At 41.4% G+C, this 19,895-nt stretch overlaps 1 protein-coding gene across 1 annotated transcript in view; it reads right to left on the bottom strand.

Moving 5' to 3' along the window:
* Window positions 1–573: 573 nt before the first annotated feature.
* LOC137371408 (NADP-dependent malic enzyme-like) overlaps window positions 574–19,895 on the bottom strand; it is a 216,695-nt gene continuing 197,373 nt past the window's right edge. Inside the window, exons 11-15 of the mRNA XM_068033969.1 lie at window positions 14,768–14,873; window positions 8,556–8,698; window positions 6,972–7,145; window positions 5,778–5,876; window positions 574–2,712 (exon numbers count right to left, since the gene is read on the bottom strand). Coding sequence (XP_067890070.1) covers window positions 2,551–2,712; window positions 5,778–5,876; window positions 6,972–7,145; window positions 8,556–8,698; window positions 14,768–14,873 — 684 coding nt within the window. The 3' untranslated portion in view covers window positions 574–2,550. The remainder of the gene's footprint in view (window positions 2,713–5,777; window positions 5,877–6,971; window positions 7,146–8,555; window positions 8,699–14,767; window positions 14,874–19,895) is intronic.

Raw genomic sequence — 19,895 nt, forward strand, 5'->3', positions numbered from 1 at the left:
ATTAAAGAAACCTGGTTGGTGTATTTTATTCTGGGGTAAAGAGTATGATTGACCATATCGGTAACTGGGTAAACATTTAAATATATGTTGTGACCTGTGGAGAAATGGAACTAGAAAAGACAGTGCACTCCTCCCACCTCCGTTGTAACACCCGAGACAACTGAGTGGCTTGTGAAACCATTTCAGAGGGCAGTTAAGAGTCAACCACATTGCTGTGGATCTGGAGTTGCAGGTAAGGACAGCAGATTTCCTTCCCTAAATGACATTAGTGAACCAGATGGGTTTTTACAACAATCGATGAAAGTTTCATGGCACCATTACTAAAACTTGCTTTCAATTCTGAACTTTTTTTATTAATTAAATTTATTAATCGAACTTAAATTCCACCAGCTGCTGTGGTGGGATTTGAACTTGTGTACCCAAGGCATTGGCCGGCGTCTCTGGATTACTAGTTCAGTGACATTACCACTTTGCCACCATCTCCTCTAACTGTTATCACAGTTGATGGCATTCAGATGTTTGGCTCCATCACAATGGCTTTTATGGTCACCAGTAATAAAGAACATCAATGGATTTAAAGACAGCATGATTTATTAAGCATTTTGTTCTCTTACAAAGCACATTCTCACAAGAATCTTGGTTTACTTTCTTTCTATGTTTAGCACAATGACATCTTGCAACACAGCAGAAATGTTTAAAAAAACTAATTTAAAATATTTGCTACCTCAAGCCTTCCAAAAATAAATGAAATACGTTCATCATGCAGGAGAATATATAAAACATTTCAGCAACAAATTTCAAAATAAAACACATCATAGCTTCCTGATGTTTTCAGCTGATATACACAAGTAATACAAATATCAGATCAGATGATTCCAGCACACCCACGAAAAAAGAGCAATAGCTTTTCTCAATGTTAGCTGGCTAAACACACTGTTGGATTTTGAGATTCTTTCTTTTATTGATTTTATCAAGTAGTAGGATCCCAATGCTTGGAAATAGGATACATAGGAACGTAGGAGTAGGCCATTCAGCCCATTGAGCCTGCTCTGCCATTCAATACGATCATGGCTGATCATCCACTTCAATGCCTTTTCCCCACACTATCCCCATATCCCTTTATGTTATTGGTATTCAGAAATTGAGGGAGCTAGGGCTTTTCTCATTGGAGCGAAGAAGGATGAGAGGTGACTTGATAGAGGGGTACAAGATGATGAGGGGCATAGATAGAGTGGATAGCCAGAGACTTTTTCCCCAGGGTGGAAAGGGCCATCACCAGGGGGCATAATTTTAAGGTGATTGGAGGAAGGTTTAGGGGAGATGTCAGAGGTAGGTTCTTTACACAGAGAGTGGTGGGTGCGTGGAATGCGCTGCCAGCAGTGGTAGTAGAAGCAGATACATTAGGGGCATTTAAGCGACTCTTGGATAGGTACATGGATGATAGTAGAATGAAGGGTAGGTAGTTAGTTTGATCTTAGAGTAGGTTAAAGGTTCGGCACAATATCGTGGGCCGAAGGGCCTGTACTGTGCTATGTTCTAAATCAGTCAATCGATCTACTATCTCATTTTGGGTAATGAATACAGCACCATGCACTCCCAAGGTTGGGTGTAGCACAGGCTGGATGCTGAGTGAAGTCCCTTCATTATGCCTATACTCCAACTGCACCTAAGTAACTTTCAATTTCCCACTGAAGACATCCTTATGGCCTGTGGAAGATTATCAATGAGTGCCAACACCAACTAGGAACTGGGTTGATACTGTCCCAAATCATTTTACATGGGAACGTTTAATCCATCATGAATGGATGACTTTTGGTCAATCAACCTGGACTAGATTCAACCCAGCTTCTAAAGGTGAAACCAGTCCTCCTGTTTTCTTCTGGAGAACTTCTAAATGGTTTAAATATGGGCACAGTTTTAGCTTCGCTTCTGGGAGACCGGCATTCATATGCTATTTACACTACTAAATTAGACTCCTTTATCCCAAAGGCAGACTAGCAGACACAAGAAAAACAGGAATCCAAATTACAACAGTGGCATTATATATGTGACTCCAGAGACAAAATGATGGCCATGTTCAGAAAAGGAATTTAACTAAATTTTATGCAAAATGCTTAGGACACCATAGCGATGTCGCCTTGTGTAAGATTATACAATTCAGTGAATGTGGACTCAGAGACTATCTTTTGATTTCTGTCAATAGTACAGAGATAACATACTTATTCAGATTGTTCAAATGACAAGCAATATTTGGTTAAAAGGAGCAAACATTATTGCAAAGATTAAACACTAAATAATTCCTGCAAGATAAAATTAATGATATGAAAACATGTGAAAAATGCAATAAACTCACACAGGATTACTGCTGGGCACCTGTCACTGAAGAACATTTATTGGTTTGAAATTAATAAATGAGACTGACTTGCCTTTGAACAGTAATTGTACTGTTTTATAATGCATTGGAATAATCTCTTCCAAAGGCAGTACGCTTGCAATTAAAGTTACCTGGCTTCAACATATTCTAGTCAATGTCTTGAGTGGCACAGATAACTACACTTTCTGGATTTCCATGGCTTCTTTAGGCCATTTGTAGTTATCCATTACAAAGGAATCATAATCAGGGCTGTAGATTTGAGCACTAACAAATGCTTCTTTGTCCTCTGGTTCAGGATACCAGGCAGCAAGGTTATTTTTATAGGCGTAATCCATGATCTAAAAGCAAAAAGAGGAAATCTTACAGACAGCCAAACTGTTGTCACAAAATTTAAAAGCATTAACCCCACTGTAATGTATTGGGATTTCTGATCACTTTTTCTTTCATGGAAAAGGTTTGGGGATGAGTCAAGTTTAAATGTTGGATTTTAAAACAAAGTGAATTCGTACAAGTTTAAAAAACCACAGGCTGCAGTCTCAGACTGGGCGGATGATAATAGGAAATTGAGATGTTTATTAGAGATTTTCAGAAGGACCCGAGACATTAAGGCATTTGCTACTGCGCCTCAGAATGCCTAACAAAACAACCACCTACATAATGAAGGTGATTCTAGTCATACAAGCCCAGCACGAGGTATCTTCTGAGAAAATGCGCTTGGGAAAGGGGGGCAATCAGTTTGGTTGACAGGCCCACTGGCAAATTCCTGAATGGAAAAGAGTCAAGTCAAAGGCAGCCCCTATCCCACCTCATCCACTTCCTGTAAATACAGGAAGAGAGGAGAGAAAAGTCATGTGCGCCAATCAGTCAGATTTAAAAAGGAGATTGTGTGGAGCAGGCGTGAATCACGGGCTTCAAAGTAGGATGTGGAAGCCAGTTTTTGCAGTTGCAAGGGTGGCACAGTGGTGCAGTGGAGGGCGGAACAGTGGCTAGCACCCCAGTCTCACAACTCCAGCGACCCGGGTTCGGTTCTGGGTACTGCCTGTGTGGAGTTTGCAAGTTCTCCCTGTGACTGCGTGGGTTTCCTCCGGGTGCTCCGGTTTCCTCCCACATGCCAAGGACTTGCAGGTTGATAGGTAAATTGGCCATTGTAAAAATTGCCCCTAATGTAGGTAGGTAATTGATGGAAGGTGGGGATGTGAGGGAGAAAATGGGATTAATGTAGGATTAGTATAAATGGGTGGTTGATGGTCGGCACGGACTTGGTGGGCCGAAGGGACTGTTTCGGTGCTGTATCTCTCTATGACTCTCTCTCTCCAAGTTGTCTAGGAAGAAAGGCAATGTCAAAAACAAATCGGCAATAGGATTATTTTCTTCTCATTCTTCAGGAAACGTGAAATTAAATGAAGTAATGAGGTTTATTTACAACTGTTGCCCCATATGTTCATTTTCTGTCAGTAAATAAAATAAGCTTCATGACTTCAGATCACCAAATTGTTTAACAATACATCTCTTGAAAGACTGGAGAACGTTAAAAGGTAAGTGTGAAAAGCACAATATCCAGTTCAAATCATAGGACCCTATTGTCGTATGCCCAGCTTTCACTACTGTAATGATTAGGTATTGGGAACCCTTGAACTAGACACAAATCAGACCAGAAGTAATCAGCAGTGCTGTACCTTTGAAAATGTTTGAGGCACCCTCGGATTTTGCAACCTTCACGTTATGAAAATTGAAGATATCTTCTATTAAACACGATGTATAATGCAATGGATATATTTTTACACAAACTTTCTATTAAATATATTAAAGACAATAACATCTAAAGGAACAGTGTTTGTGTAATGTCAGTTATTTAAAACCAGCAACCTGGGCAGGAAAATAACTTGTGGTGAATTTCTTCACTGAAATGAAGAGGCACGAAGAACATGGGTAACATTAGGCAGGACAGACTTTTTGACAACTATCATCATTGCTGTTCCCTATGTGACCAGTGGGATACGCTTATAATATGCTTGAAAACATGGTAAGTAGCTGCATTAGCTGTTTTGCCTGTCGGGGCAAAGTCATTGCATTTTTTGCAATAATACTAAGTTCCAGGCTTTATATAGCACATAACAATCCTGCTTGCTTATCATCCCTGTCCTCATCTGCCTGCATTGGCTTTTAGTCCCCAGGGCCTCAAATTTAAAATTCTCATCCTCATATTTAAATCCTTATATGTCCTTGCCATTCCTTATCTCTGTAACCTCTTCCAACCCTATAACCCTCTCTCTCCTTGAAGTTTCAGTTTCTGTAAATCTGGCTTCTGTGCAACCCCCTTCCTCGTTTTGCCCCAGCATTGGCAGCTGTTTCTTCAACCACTTTGGCCCCACACTTCGGAATTCTCTCTCTGAAGCTCCCTTACTTGCCACCTCCCTCTCCTCCTTCAAGATTCTCCTCAAAGTACCATTTTTGATCCAAGATTTTGGTCAACAATTCCAATCCAATCCTAATCCTTTGTTTCAGTGCCCCTTTTTTGACTAATCCTTTGTGAAGCATTTTGGGACATTTTCTACATTAAAGGCACTACATAAATGAAAGCTATTGTTATTGCTTCTGTCTACACCACCCAGGGCATTTCCCCAATGTATCTAAATCAGCCTGAAGTCTACTTATTTTGTCTGATGTTCTAACTTGTGCACAATCCTTAGTGTCACCAACAAACTTGAGTTCTGTACTCACAATGCCTTCATCCAAATCATTAATAAAGATGGTGAGGAGCAACAGTTTAAACAGCAATCATGTCGGTAGCCACAGCTGACTGGATCAAAACCCACAGCTGCCTATGTTAGTCTAACCAATTTGCAATCCAGCGTAAAATGTGACCACTAATCGCACAGGATGCAAACTTACTTAACAATGATTCGTGCAACTGAAGAACTACTGCTCTTTCCAAAGGATCATACTATACATCTCTTACAGTTCCTTCTGACATCATCAAATTAACTGGTTTATAATTCCTTTTTGTATCCATTTTCGAATATAGACACTACATGTGCCTGTTTCCAGTCTCTGGAAAGAATCCCAGAATTCTATTTCTTTCAGTTCCACCCAACAGAGAATACTTTTTACCCAGAGATTCTCACCAATATGAGCCAGAAGTTTGCTTTAAAGCTTTTGGTTCATTTCTGCTTTAGTTAGCTCCTTTGACTGATCCAGAGTTACAGTGATTCAGTTGCACACTGCAACCGCTGCTTAAACTAAAGGAACAGAGAATGGAAAAAAACAATCAGGATCGTTTGCCCTTAAAGCTCTGTTGACCATGTCTTGGTTCTACTGCTTCACCACATCCACATAAATTACAGTAGCTTTTTGGAACTGCGACTATTTAATTTGTCTTTAACAAACAGAAATATTTGCCTACCTTTGTGGCAATCTTGAATGAAACATCTCTGATGGTGCTCAGTGGTGGGTACAGCCGACCTTCTGCAAGATCCTTGTCTGTCACTAGTTCAGCAAGAACCTGGGCAAAGGAAAAATCTTGAATCAACACAACTAGGATACATGCAGCATAAAAACAGTGAATTGAGACAATCTATAATTATTATGACCGAGTATCACTATTTCACTTGTCATATCCCTGGTTTATTATCAGCAACTGTTTCATTGTTCAATTTAAAAAAAACAAAGAATTGAAATCCTTTCCTACAAGGCTTTACTGCCGGCTTACATTTACCTGTTCACAGGGAGGGAACACGTGTAAAATTGGAGGGACCCACCATAGAAATTGGCTTAACAATGACATTAGGAGGTACCTGGGTACAGGCATCAACTCCATGGATGGTGAATGCAGGAAGGTCAAGAGGGATAAAGATGAAAAAATATATAGAATACTACAGAAAGGACGAGTATTCTGAATCCACCCTTAAAGATATATGTACTAAAAATTTTGGCATGATGCAAGTTTTGACAAGTTGCTGAATGTTTAACAGGATACAGAAAGGAGTTAATTATGCTCCAGTGTATCCTAGCAGTGACAATACTACCATATGTACTCCACAACCAGTGCCCCAAGCCCTTACCTGGCCAAAGGGCATAGGATACCTGTAGCTGTCAACTTGCATGTGCTGTGCACTTGTCTAAGGTGCCACAGTTGCAAACATCACTATAATTCTTTCATATGCTCCTTGTACAGAAAACAGAAAAAAATGAAAGGGATTGTATAATAATAAAGATTAGAAACTAAATTTTTATTGCTATACTGGCATTCCTGCAGGGGAAAAAAAAATCAATAAAAGAAACAGCATTGCAGAACTCCTTTTCCCTACAGGTAACTAGATACTGCAAGTTAAAAAGAACAATGGACGTGAAACTCTGACACATCTGAAGGGACTATACAAGTGCAAGTTTTTCTATTCTTTTATGGCTGTTTTGTATGTAAAAAGATATGATAGTCAAAGATTGGTATATAGTGAGAAGTGAACCTATTACATATTCAGCTACATATTCATACCTGCAAAGACATGCATTTGTTGTTCAGACATAGACTTAACAGAAAAGGAACACTAACTAAGCATTATGCAGTAATTCAAGAAACTTTAAATTCTCTGATGCAAACCTCAGCTGAAATTAGGAAGATGTCATCATGTACGTGTCTCACTCCACATGTGATAACTCCAAGTGCAACTCCAGGGAAAATGTAGGCGTTGTTACCCTGACCTGGGACAAAGGTACGACCATCAGGAAGGGTTACAGGATCAAATGGACTGCCACTAGCAAATATTCCACGGCCCTGCAGATATTGATCAAATATGCTAATTAATTATTAAAGCAATAACAATATTTTTGTATTCTTGCTCAGCATTTTTCTTGTCAGAATTCAGTGTACAAGAAAAGCATTAGAACAGATGGTATTAGAATGTGTCAATGCAGAACGTTAAGCACGGGCAGTATGTAATCTCTCTGAATGTAGAATAAATATCCTTATATCCTAATTCAATTATTCAGTATTACCTTAGAACCACAGAAAAATTACAGCACAGAAGGAGGCCATTCAGCCCATCATGTCTGTGCCGGCTGAAAAATCTAGCCGTCCAATCTAATCCCACCTTCCAGTACCTGGTCCATAGCCTTGCAGGTTACTATGCTTCAGGTGCATGTCCAGGTACCTTTTACGAATTGATTCTGTCTCCACCACCATTCCTGGCAGTGAATTCCAGAAACCAATTACCTTCTGGGTGAAAATTATTTTCCTCATGTCCCCTCTAATCCTTCTACCAATCACCTTAAATTTGTGCCCCTGGTAATTGAACGCTCCGTTAGGGGAAACACGTCCTTCCTGTCTACTCTGTCTCGGCCCCTCATAATTTTGTACATCTCAATTAAGTCACCCCTCAGCCTCTTCTGTTCTAAGAAAACAACCCTAGCCGATCCAATCTTTCTTCATAGCTGCAACTTTCAAGCCCTAGCAACATTCTTGTAAATCTCCTTTGTACTCTCTCGAGAGCAATTATGTCCTTCCCGTAATGTGGTGACCAGAACTGTATGCTATACGCCAGCAGTGGCCAAACCAGTGTTTTATACAGTTCCAGCATTGCATCCCTGCTTTTGAATTCTATACCTCGGCCAATAAAGGGAAGCATTCCATATGCCTTCTTCACCACTCTATCTACCTGTCCTGCCACCTTCAGGGACCTGTGGACATGCACTCCAAGGTCTCTCACTTCTTCTACCCCTCTCAATATCCTCCCATTTATTGTGTATTCCCTTGCTTGGTTTGCTCTCCCCAAACGCATTACCTCACATTTTTATGGATTGAATTCCATTTGCCACTTTCCGCCCACTCAACCAAACCATTGATATCATTCTGGAGTCTACAGCTATCCTCTTCACTATCAACTACACGGCCAATTTCTGTGTCGTCAGCAAAGTTCCCAATCATGCCTTCCACATTTAAGTCCAAATCATGAATATATATCACAGACAGCAAGGCTGTTACTCCTGGGAAAATACAAAGTAAGAATAATGCAGTTATTTAGCCTCAACTGTTTTGGTATGAAACATATTAAACAGCAACACTGAGACAGGAGTTAAAAGTTAATGTACCCCACAAAGAAATATTAATCTCATCCTTTGCTTTTGCAAAACTTGTCTGAATAAATGGGGAACTTGGCTTGAAGTAGCAAATATGTAGACTTCTTACTTCTGTCAGGCGATAACACTGCTCTGCTGTGCACTCTGACTTGCTGGTAGGATTACTCAAAGCAAAAATTATTGGACGTTTATTAAATGAAGCCATGTCCTTTAATATCGGTTCTGTAAATGCTCCCCCAATGGCTGCTACTCCTGGGAAAATACAAAATAAGAATAATGCAGCTATTTAGCCTCAACAGTTTTGGTATGAAAGCATTTGGAGATTTAAACACATATATATTTAGTATCTCATATCAGTTCTGTATAAATGCAACAATGCTATCTGGCATTTTTCCAGGACGAGAGACTACAATGAAAAGGTAACAAAATGGCATCTTTTGTCTTGCAATTAAAGTGAGAGGGGGTTTAAAACCTTTCCTCTTTTCATAAAAGTAATTTGAAATGACCATTTTCAACATTGCTGCAAACATTAACAATGTGACTAAAGCTGAACTTCTGTCTTTGGTCAATGAAGGAATATTTATGCTGCATGTAGTTTTATGACTAGATAGGATACATGTAATTTAAAAATTAGTTTCAACTTGTTTCAACTGAAAAGGGGTCCCACTGACTCTGTGGCAGGGGAATGGCAAATAGAAGAAACTGACCAAGCGTTAAAATAGAAAATGACTTCTCTTGCCCAGAGGGATGGAGATGAATCGACTATACAATCAAGCCAGGTTGTTTGATCTGTAAATTAGCCAAGATACTGAAGCTTCTTAAATGAAAACAGAAAATGCTGGGAATACTCAGCAGGTCTGGCAGCAACTATGGCGAGACAAAAAACAGAGTTAACGTTTCAGGTCGGTATCCTTTCATCAGTACTGGGAAAAGTTAGAAATGTAATAGGTTTTAAGCAAGTGGAAGGGGGGAAGGTGGAAAAAGAACAAAATGGAAGGTTTGAGAGAGGGTGGGAGACAGGAAAGATTAAATAATAAAAGAGTTGGTGGTACAGGGCCAAAGGGAGTGGTAATGGGACAAAAGAAACAAAAGATGTGTCTAGAGTAGGTGTGAATGGCAGAATGATGAGCAGCTACTGTCCAAAAGCAGAAATAAGGGAAAAACGAGAGTAAGACCCAAACCTGCAAAGAAAAGGAAACAAAATGGGGGCAGAAATTCCTATCTGAAACTGTTGAACTCAGTGTGGAGTCCAGAAAGCTGTCTAATCGAAAGATGAGGTGCGGTTTCTCAAGCTTCTTTGGAATACCGCAGAAGGTTGGGGACAGAGAGATCAACATGAGAGCAAGGTGGAGAATTAAAATGATAGACGACCGGAAACTCAGGGTCATGCCTGCAGACTGAATGGAGGTGTTCACAGAAAAAGAGTCATGATGGCATAGAAGGAGGCCATTTGGCCCATCAAATCCAATTCAGTCAGACCCATTCCCCTGTTCTATCTCCAGAGACTGTGAAAGTTTATTTCCCTCAAGTGCCTGTCCAATTTTCGCTTCCACCACCCTCGCAGGCAGTGAGTTCCAGATCATTACCACTTGCTGTGTAAAAACGTTCTTCCTCATATCCCCCTGCATTTCTTACCCAAAACCTTAAATCTGTGTACCTAGCCCTTGTAACATAAGCTAATGGGAACAGCTTTTCTTTCCACAAAGCAGTCACCCAATCAAAGTTTGGTTTCCCCAATGTAGAGCAGACCACAATGTGAGCAGCGAGTATAGTATACTAAATTAAAAGAAGTACATGTAAATCGCTGTTTCACCTGGAAGGAGAGTCTGGGGCCTTGGATGATGAGGAGAGGAGGTAAAAGGGCAGGTGATGCAGCTCCGGCATGAGCATGAAAAGGCGCATGGGAAAGGCAGCAGGTGTTGGGGCAATTGAGGAGTAGACCAGGGTGTCATAGAGGAAACGGTCTCTGCAAAATGCTGAAAGGGGAGGGAAAGATGTGTTTGACGGTGGCATCACGTTGCAGGTGGCAGAAATGGCAGAGAATGAGTGGCAGTTAAATATGGAGGCTGGTGGGGTAGAAGATGAGGACAAGGGGAAACTATCATGGCTCTGGGAGAGAGGGGAAGGGACGAAAGCAGAAGTGCGGGAAATGGAACAAACACTGTCGAGGGCCACATCAACCACAGTGGGGTGGGGGGGGGGGTGGGGGAATCCTTGGTTGAGAAAAAAAAACAGATGTGACAGGGACAGAGAAGCTGGAAGAATGGAATGGAGTCCTTACACGAAGCACAGTGTGAGGAAGTGTAGTTGAGGTAGCTGTGGGAGTCAGTGAGCTTATAGTGAATATTCATTGATAGCCTATCCACAGAAAGAGACAGACAAGTCGAGGAAGGGAAGGCAAAAGAGTTGGATATGGACCAGTGAAGGTGAGAGAAGGGTAGAAATTTGAAGCAAAGTTGATGAAATTTTCCAGTTTAGGATGACAGCAGGAAAAGGCACCACAACAGTCATCAATGTACCAGAGAGATGAGGGAGGGGGCTTGAGTAGGAATGGACAGGATTTTTTTTAAAAATAGCACCGCCAGCCAATGTGCTGGTTCCCTGGCTCCATTTCACCTTCAGGATTCCGTCCTGGACAATTTTCCTGGAGGCGGGATGGGTGGGTGGAAAAGTGGTGGGTAGCCAATTGAACTAATTAAAGGCCTACTGAATCCTATCATCAGAGGCTGACTGGGATTGACTAAGACAATCTATTTTCATGTCAGTGACATTGCCAGGCTCGGTCCCTGATGCAGTTCATGTGATGCTGAAACCCTCATTCATGCATAGTCATAGAGAGGCACAGCACTGAAACAGGCCCTTCAGCCCGAGTCCGCGCCGACCATCAACCACCCATTTACACTAATCCTACATTAATCCCATATTCCCTACCACATCCCCACCTTCCCTCAATTCGCCTACCACCTACCTACACTAGGGACAATTTACAATGGCCAATTTGTTACCTCTAAATTGCCATCTGCCCTAATATCTCCTTATATGACTTTATATCTAATTTTGTTTTTTTTGAGACCCGTGTGAAGCTTCTTGGGACATTTTATGATGTTAAAGGCACTATATGAATACAAGTTGTTGTTGTTGAATTGTCCTACATCAGTATCTGGTTTATCTTCCCTTCCTTCAGCAGTCCCCAAACAACCTAGAATCAATTTCTGCTGCTTCTAACAAAGATGTGCAGTCTTGTAGAAACTATCCCAATCTCAAAACCAAAGTAGAAACACGGGAGTTTCAACTTGAGGATCTCAACTAGGGGTTTAACTCCAAGATTGTCTTCCAAAGATCCTGCTTAACAGACCTAAAAAACTAGTCAGGCTAAGCGAGTCCTAATGTTGTAGGGAGTGAAGGAATGATAGAAAGAGGTTTAAATGCAAGAAGTTTGTTGCTAGCAAAGTGTGTCAGCAATATGGAAACTTTGCTGGTCTGATTAGTAAGTTTTCGGATGACACAAAGGTTGGTGGAGTTGCGGATAGTGATGAGGATTGTCAGAGGATACAGCAGGATATAGATCGGTTGGAGACTTGGGCGGAGAAATGGCAGATGGAGTTTAATCCAGACAAATGTGAGGTAATGCATTTTGGAAGATCTAATACAGGTGGGAAGTATACAGTAAATGGCAGAACCCTTAGGAGTATTGACAGGCAGAGAGATCTGGGCGTACAGGTCCACAGGTCACTGAAAGTGGCAACGCAGGTGGATAAGGTAGTCAAGAAGGCATACGGCATGCAGAGTATAAAAACTGGCAAGTCATGCTGCAGCTGTACAGAACTTTAGTTAGGCCACACTTAGAATATTGCGTGCAATTCTGGTCGCCACACTACCAGAAGGACGTGGACGCTTTGGAGAGGGTACAGAAGAGGTTTACCAGGATGTTGCCTGGTCTGGAGGGCATTAGCTATGAGGAGAGGTTGGATAAACTCGGATTGTTTTCACTGGAACGACGGAGGTGGAGGGGCGATATGCTAGAGGTTTCCAAAGTTATGAGCGGCATGGACAGAGTGGATAGTCAGAAGTTTTTTCCCAGGGTGGAAGAGTCAGTTACTAGGGGACATAGGTTTAGGTGCGAGGGGCAAAGTTTAGAGGGGATGTGCGAGGCAAGTTTTTTTTACACAGAGGGTGGTGAGTGCCTGGAATTTGCTGCCAGGAGAGGTGGTGGAAGCAGATACGATAGCGACGTTTAAGAGACATCTTGACAAATACATGAATAGGAAGGGAACAGAGGGATATGGGCACCGGAAGTGCAGAAGGTGTTAGTTGAGGCAGGCATCAAGATCGGCGCAGGCTTGGAGGGCCGAATGGCCTGTTCCTCTGCTGTACTGTTCTCTGTTCTTGTTCCGATTTCTTCCAGTTTTGATTAGAGAGAGTGGGAGAGTAGAAATTACCAAGAAAATGCAGTGACTGACAAGAATGGAGGGTCGGGTGGGTGGGATGGAGAAAACTGGATGACAGATACCAAGACTAGATGGAGTTTTACTACCTAGGCTACATTTCTTTTAAATAAAAGGATAGTTAACTGAAAAAAGAGACTATTTGGCCAAAAAGAAGCATGGGTGACACCCATCATTCACCAATGGGATTCAACCCAAAAGGCCGAATACTCAGGCTTAAATAGCAGTTTAACCTAGGACAGGGCCTTTCTGACAGCTCGGAGAACTTTTTATAACATTGCAAAGAACAGAAAGCACCTGCAGTCTACTTGGCAATCTGTTCATTGGAAGTAAATATATGAAAAGAGTGTTTATTTCTTTGCACAAAGCCACACAAATTTTCTTAACTCTGAGGGCTGCAGAAGCATTAGAATATCAAAAGCAACAGCTGTATATTAAAGAATATTGTCCTTTAATGACCCTCACAATCATTTTTTGAAAAGGAATACTTCAATAGCAGGTTTTGATGATGAAGTGGAGAATGCCAGCAGGTAATACTGAACTGAAGTATAATACAAGGATCTGCACTCATCAGCTCTGTGGTGTGACAGCAATTTCAAGTCAGAGTCAGAATCATTATGGCACAGAAAGAGGCCATTCAGCCCATTGAGTCTGTGCCAGCTCTCTGTAGAGCAATCCAGTCAGTTCCATTCTCCCACTCTGTCCCCAGAGTCCTGTAAGTCCATTTCTCTCAAGTGCCTATCCAATTTCCTTTTGAAATCATTCACTGTCTCTGCTTCCACCACCCTCGTAGGCAGCGAGTTTCAGATCATTACCACTCGCTGCATAAAAAAAGTTCTTCCTCACATTCCCTCTGCATTTCTTGTCCAAAACCTTAAATCTGTGTCCGCTCGTCCTTGTGGCATCAGCAAATGGGAATAGCTTTTCTTTGCCTACCTTATCTAAACCTGTCATAACCTTGTACACCTCTATCAAATCTCCCCTGCTCTAACAACTCCAGTTTACCAACATTACTGTGTAGTCTGTATGATAATCCTGCTCTTTCATAATGGTAGATACAGTAATTGGTCTGTACAAGTTCTCCTGATTAGGGCATCTGAAATCAGTGTTTAAACAAATATTTAAAAAAACAAAAACTTACAGAAGAAAACAATATGCCTAAAGCAGTTCTGATGAAGGGTCACTGACCTGAAACGTTAACTCTGCTTCTCTCTCCACAGATGCTGCCAGACCTGCTGAGCATTTCCAGCATTTCTTGTTTTTATGCCTAAAGCTAATCCTGACTGTTACGTTATTTTTAAAAAGATACTAGGGAAAAATACATTTTTTTTTAATAGGTTCTGTAGTTATGCAAGTGTGTCACCAATTTATTCAACGATGAATGTTACAAGAAAAAAATCTTATTAGCAAATGTGACATGATTAAAACCATAAACATATTCTAGTATACGTAAATAAATCCAGTCTGGATTTATAGGAACAGTTGCATCAACTGGGACTCTGAGAAACCCAGCTTACTTCCAAGGGCACTGTGGCTCCAGTTTTCCGCTGGACTTTACCATTTGTGATTTTTTTTAATGTGAATCTGGGAATGAATTTTCAATCTGATTTCATTAACAGCACAATCCTTAACTGCCAGAGGTAGGAAACTTTCACTCCATCTGTCTTGAATCCAGCTGCCAAAAAGTATTTAAATTTCAATTAAATTGTGTTAAAGGATTTAGCAAGTACTTTTTTAAAAAAAGAGTCCATTATGTTTCAATTTAAGGTAGATTAATAAATTTGTAAAATTGTTTTCTTATTCATGAGAGCTCAGTGTCACAATCTTACATTAAAGCTCAATATGAACAGAAGGGTCATTCATTCTTTAACTGTACCTATTAAAGCTGTTGGTTCAATTTTCTTAACAACTTCTTCCAGGCTTTTTATTGGCGGATGATCCTGAGCAAACATCTCTTTTTCATGGGTCAGATGGCTTCTTCCCTGCACAAAAGTAGCAAGGAGAGTAGAGAACAGGATGAATATTGATTTTATACATGTAGCGCATCAAATTTCACATCTTTAGCCCTTAAATCTCGTGTAAGAACTAATCAGTTAGATTAGGTTTAAACTAACAAATCATCAGTGCTGCTACAAAATCAGATGTGAATCAGTATGATTTGGCTTGCTCGATTTTCTCTTTACAACTGGTACTTGCATAGCATAGAAAACTGTTGCAAGGTACTTCACAAAGGTGAGAAGGAAAAAGGAACAGAAGCTGACCCAATAGAAAGGGAGTGCGGGGAGGGGGGTGGGGGGGGGGGGGGTGGTGGGTAGGGAGATGGGGATTGATGAAATGTCTAGTCAAAGAAATGGATTTAAGGGGGGGGGGCGGTTCTCAAAGGAATAAGTGAGGTTGAAGGAAGGATTTCTGGAAATTGGGATCCTTATACAACAGAAAGCCTGTTTGCTAATGGTATGGTTATAGGGAGTGGATGCCCAAGGAGCCAGAGTCAAAGGACCAGTGGGTTTGGGGATGATGGGGATGTGGCACTGAAGTTTGGAAAGGGCAAAACTATACAAAGATTTACACATAAGGATGAGAATCTTACATTTGAGGCACTGCACTGACTGGAAGCCACTGGAACTTAGTAAGGGTGGAAATGATGGGCAAGCATACGAACATATGAATTAGGAGCAGGAGTAGGCCACTTGGTCCCTCGAGCCTGCTCTGCCACTCAATAAGTTCATGGCTGAATTGATTACTCCACATTTTCACCTACCCCCAATAAGCTTTCACCCCCTTGCTTATCAAGAATCTATCTACCTCTGCCTTAAAAATATTCAAAGATTCTGCTTCCATCACTTTTTGAGGAAGAGAATTCCAAAGACTCACGACCCTTTGAGAGAAAAAATTTCTTCTCATCTCTGTCTTAAATGGGCAACCCCTTAATTTTAAACAGTGACCCCGAGTTCAAGATTCTCCCACAAGGGGAAACATCCTTTCCACATCCACCCTGTCAAGACCCCTCAGGATCTTATAGGTTTCAATCAAGTCACCTCTTACTCTTCTAAATTCCAGCAGATACAAGCCTAGCCTGTCCAATCTTTCCTCGTAAGACAGTCTGCCCATTCCAGGTATTAATCTAGTAAACCTTCTCTGTACTGCTTCCAATGCATTTACATCCTTTCTTAAATAAGGAGACCAGTACTGTACATAGTACTCCAGATGGGGTCTCACCAATGCCCTGTATAGCTGAAGCATAACCTCCCTACTTTTGTATTCAATTCGTCTCGCGATAAACGATAACATTCTATTAGCTTTCCTAATTACTTGCTGTACCTGCATACTAAGCTTTTGCGATTCATGCACTCGGATATCCAGATCCCTCTGCATCTCAGAGCTCTGTAATCTCTCACCATTTAGATAATATGCTTTTTTTAAATTCTTCCTGCCAAAGTGGACAATTTCCCACTTTCCCACATTATACTCCATTTGCCAGGTCTTTGCCCACTCACTTAACCTATCTATATCCCTTTGTAGCCTCCTTATGTCCTCTTCACAACTTACTTTCCTATTTTTGTGTCATCAGCAAATTTAGCAACCACACCTTCGGTCCCTTCATCTAAGTCATTAATAAAAATTGTAAAAGGTTGAGGCCCAGCACAGATCCCTGTGGCGCACCACTCATTACATCTTGCCAACCAGAAAATGACCCATTTATGCCTACTCTCTGCTTCCTGTTAGCGAGCCAATCTTCTATCCATGCCAATATGTTACCCCCTACACCATGAGCTTTTATTTTTTGCAATAACCTTTGTTGTGGCACCTTATCAATGCCTTCTGGAAATCTAAGTTCAATACATCTACCGGTTCCCCTTTATCCACAACACATGTAATTTCCTAAAAGAACTCCAATAAATTGGTTAAACATGATTTTCCTTTCACAAAACCTGTTGACTCTGCCTGATTACCTTGAATTTTTCTAAATGCCCGCTTTAACGTCTTTAATAGTAGCTTCTAACATTTTTCCTAAGACAGACGTTAAGTTAACTGGCCTGTAGTTTCCTGCTTTCTGTCTCCCTCACTTTTTGAATAAAGGAGTTACATTCGCTATTTTCCAATCTAACGGAACCTTCCCCGAATCTAGAGAATTTTGGAAAGTTAAAATTAACACATCAATTATCTCACTAGCCTCTTCTTTTAACACCATAGGACGAAGTCCATCAGGACCCGGGGACTTGTCAGCCCACAGCTCCAACAATTTGTTCAGTACCACTTTCCTGGTGATTGTAATTTTCTTGAGTTCCTCCCTCCCTTCCATTTTCTGAGTTACAGCTAATACTGGGGTGTTACTTGTATCCTCAATAGTGAAGACAGATGCAAAATGCCTGTTCAATTCATCTGCCATCTCCCTATTATCGATTATTAATTCCCCAGACTCACTTTCTATAGGACCAATGCTCACTTTGTTAACTCTTTTCTTTTTTAAATATCTATAGAAACTCTTACTATCTGTCTTTATATTTGTAGCTAGCTTTCCCTCATACTCTAATCATACCTTCCTTATCAATCTTTTAGTCATTCTTTGCTGTTTTTTATATTCTGTCCAATCTTCTGACCAGCCTCCCATCTTTGCACAATTATAGGCTTTTTCTTTAAGTTTGATACTATCTTTAACTATTTTAGTTAACCGCGGATGGCAGGTCCCACCCTTGGGATTTATCTTTCTTGTTAAAATGTATCTATTCTGTGTATTCTGAAATATCCCTTTAAATGTCTGCCAAAGCATCTCTATTGACTTCTCCCTTAACCTGATTTGCCAGTTCACTTTAGCTAGCTCTGCTTTCATGCCCTCATAATTGCCCTTATTTAAGTTTAAAATACTAGGTTTGGACCCACTCTTCTCTCCCTCAAACTGAACATAAAATTCAATCATATTATGATCGCATGACTTATTGTGTTAGAGGATGGAGGAAGGGAAACCAGGAAGGACAGCATTGTAATAGTCAAGTTTGGAGGTGACAAAGTATGGATAAGAGTTTCAGCAGCAGATGGACTGAGATAAGTATGGAGGAGTCAATGTCATGGAGATGGAAATAAGTGAATTTTTAAAAATTTTTTCATGGCATGTGGGTGTTGCTGGCAAAGTCAGCAGTTATTACCCATCCCCAATTGTACTCGAGAAGGTGGAAGTGAGCCACCTTCGTGAACTGCTGCAATCCATGTGGTGCAGGTACACCCATGGTACTGTTGGGATGGAGTTCCAGGATTTTGACCCGGCGACAGTGATGGAATGGTGATAAATTACATATATAGGATGATGAGAGACTTGGAGGGGAAATTTCAGGTTGTGATGTTCCCAGGTGCCTGCTGCTTGTTCTTCTAGGTTGTAGAAGTCGCGGGTTTGGATTGTGCTGTCGAAGAAGCCTTGGTGAATTGCTGCAGTGTACCTTGTAGAAGGTACATGCTGTTACCACTGTCCACCGGTAGTGGAGGGAGTGAATGTTTAATGTGGTGGATGGGCTGCTTTGTCCTGGATGATGTCGAGCTACTTGAGTGTTGTTGGAGCGACATTCATCCAGGCAAGTGGAGAGTAGTCCCCCACACTCCAGATTTGTGCCTTGTTGATGGTGGACAAGCTTTGGGGAGTCAGGAGGTGAGTTACTCGCTGCAGTATTCCCAGCCTCTGACCTGCTCTTGCAGCCACAGTATTTATGTGGCTGGTTAGCTTTGTAATGGAGAATACATGGGGGTTGGAAATTCAACTCAGGACATCAAGGCTGCAAATGCAAACAATATGGTTCAGTCTGAGGCAATTGTTTGATCTTCCCAATGGCTAGGAGGAGGAAGTTATGCTACATCCTAGACTGGATGTTAAAATAGCAATCCAACAGCACAAGAGCAATGGAGAGCTCAAGACAATGGAGATGTAGCGCAGGGCGTTATCAATGTACATGTCTGCAGATGATTTTGCAAGATAAGGGCGGCACAGTGGTGCAGTGGTTAGCACCGCAGCCTCACAGCTCCAGGGAACCCGGGTTCGATTCCGGGTACTGCCTGTGTGGAGTTTGCAAGTTCTCCCTGTGTCTGCGTGGGTTTTCTCCGGGTGCTCCGGTTTCCTCCCACAAGCCAAAAGACTTGCAGGTTGATAGGTAAATTGGCCATTATAAATTGTCACTAGTATAGGTAGGTGGTAGGGAAATATAGGGACAGGTGGGGATGTTTGGTAGGAATATGGGATTATTGTAGGATTAGTATAAATGGGTGGTTGATGTTCGGCACAGACTCGGTGGGCTGAAGGGCCTGTTTCAGTGCTGTATCTCTAATCTAAAATAAGCATGTAGATAAGGAGGATGACGAGGCCAAGGACAGATCCTTCAGGCACTCTAGGGGTGTAGAAGAGAAGCCATTGTTGGAGATGCTCAATCTATGACTGGATTGGTAAGAATGAAACTAAGCACGGACAGTCCCACCGAGTGAGACAATGGAGAAGCATTTGAGGTGGGAGATGTGAGAGAAAGACAAAACTAGAGAGAAAAGCAGGAGGCAGCTTATTCCTTTCTGCTTTGATTTCTTTTAAAGAAAAGCAAGTTGAATTTTGAAAGGAGACAAAGCCTCTTTGAAGGAAAGACACAGGAGGTAGGAAGGAGGGAAACTGGTCAAGGGTGATGGGACTACTGGACTTTTTGTACTCTTCCTTGGGAGAATATGCGTAAGTGTGGCAAGAGCAAATGGAGGGTTAAGGGTGACATGAGTGTAGCAAGAGGAAGGATAGGGTAGAAGTGTTGAATCATCATTCAAACAAAAAGAGGTTGGGAGTAGTGATAGGTTGGAGGGAATCGTAGAAGGGGGAAAAATCAGTAGTGGGAAGGCTTGTGGATGTAATGAAATAAGGGGGGCACGCATGAGTGATTGCAAGAGGGGCTGGGAAGTGACCTGCTGGAAGTTACATATTCTTGCAATCCCTAACCCCAAAACTGCCTGCAGCCATTGGTGGCTCTTTTCCTCGACACACCACATCA

Source organism: Heterodontus francisci, chromosome 6 (genome assembly GCF_036365525.1).
Source record: "Heterodontus francisci isolate sHetFra1 chromosome 6, sHetFra1.hap1, whole genome shotgun sequence".
Classification (NCBI taxonomy): Eukaryota; Metazoa; Chordata; class Chondrichthyes; order Heterodontiformes; family Heterodontidae; genus Heterodontus; species Heterodontus francisci.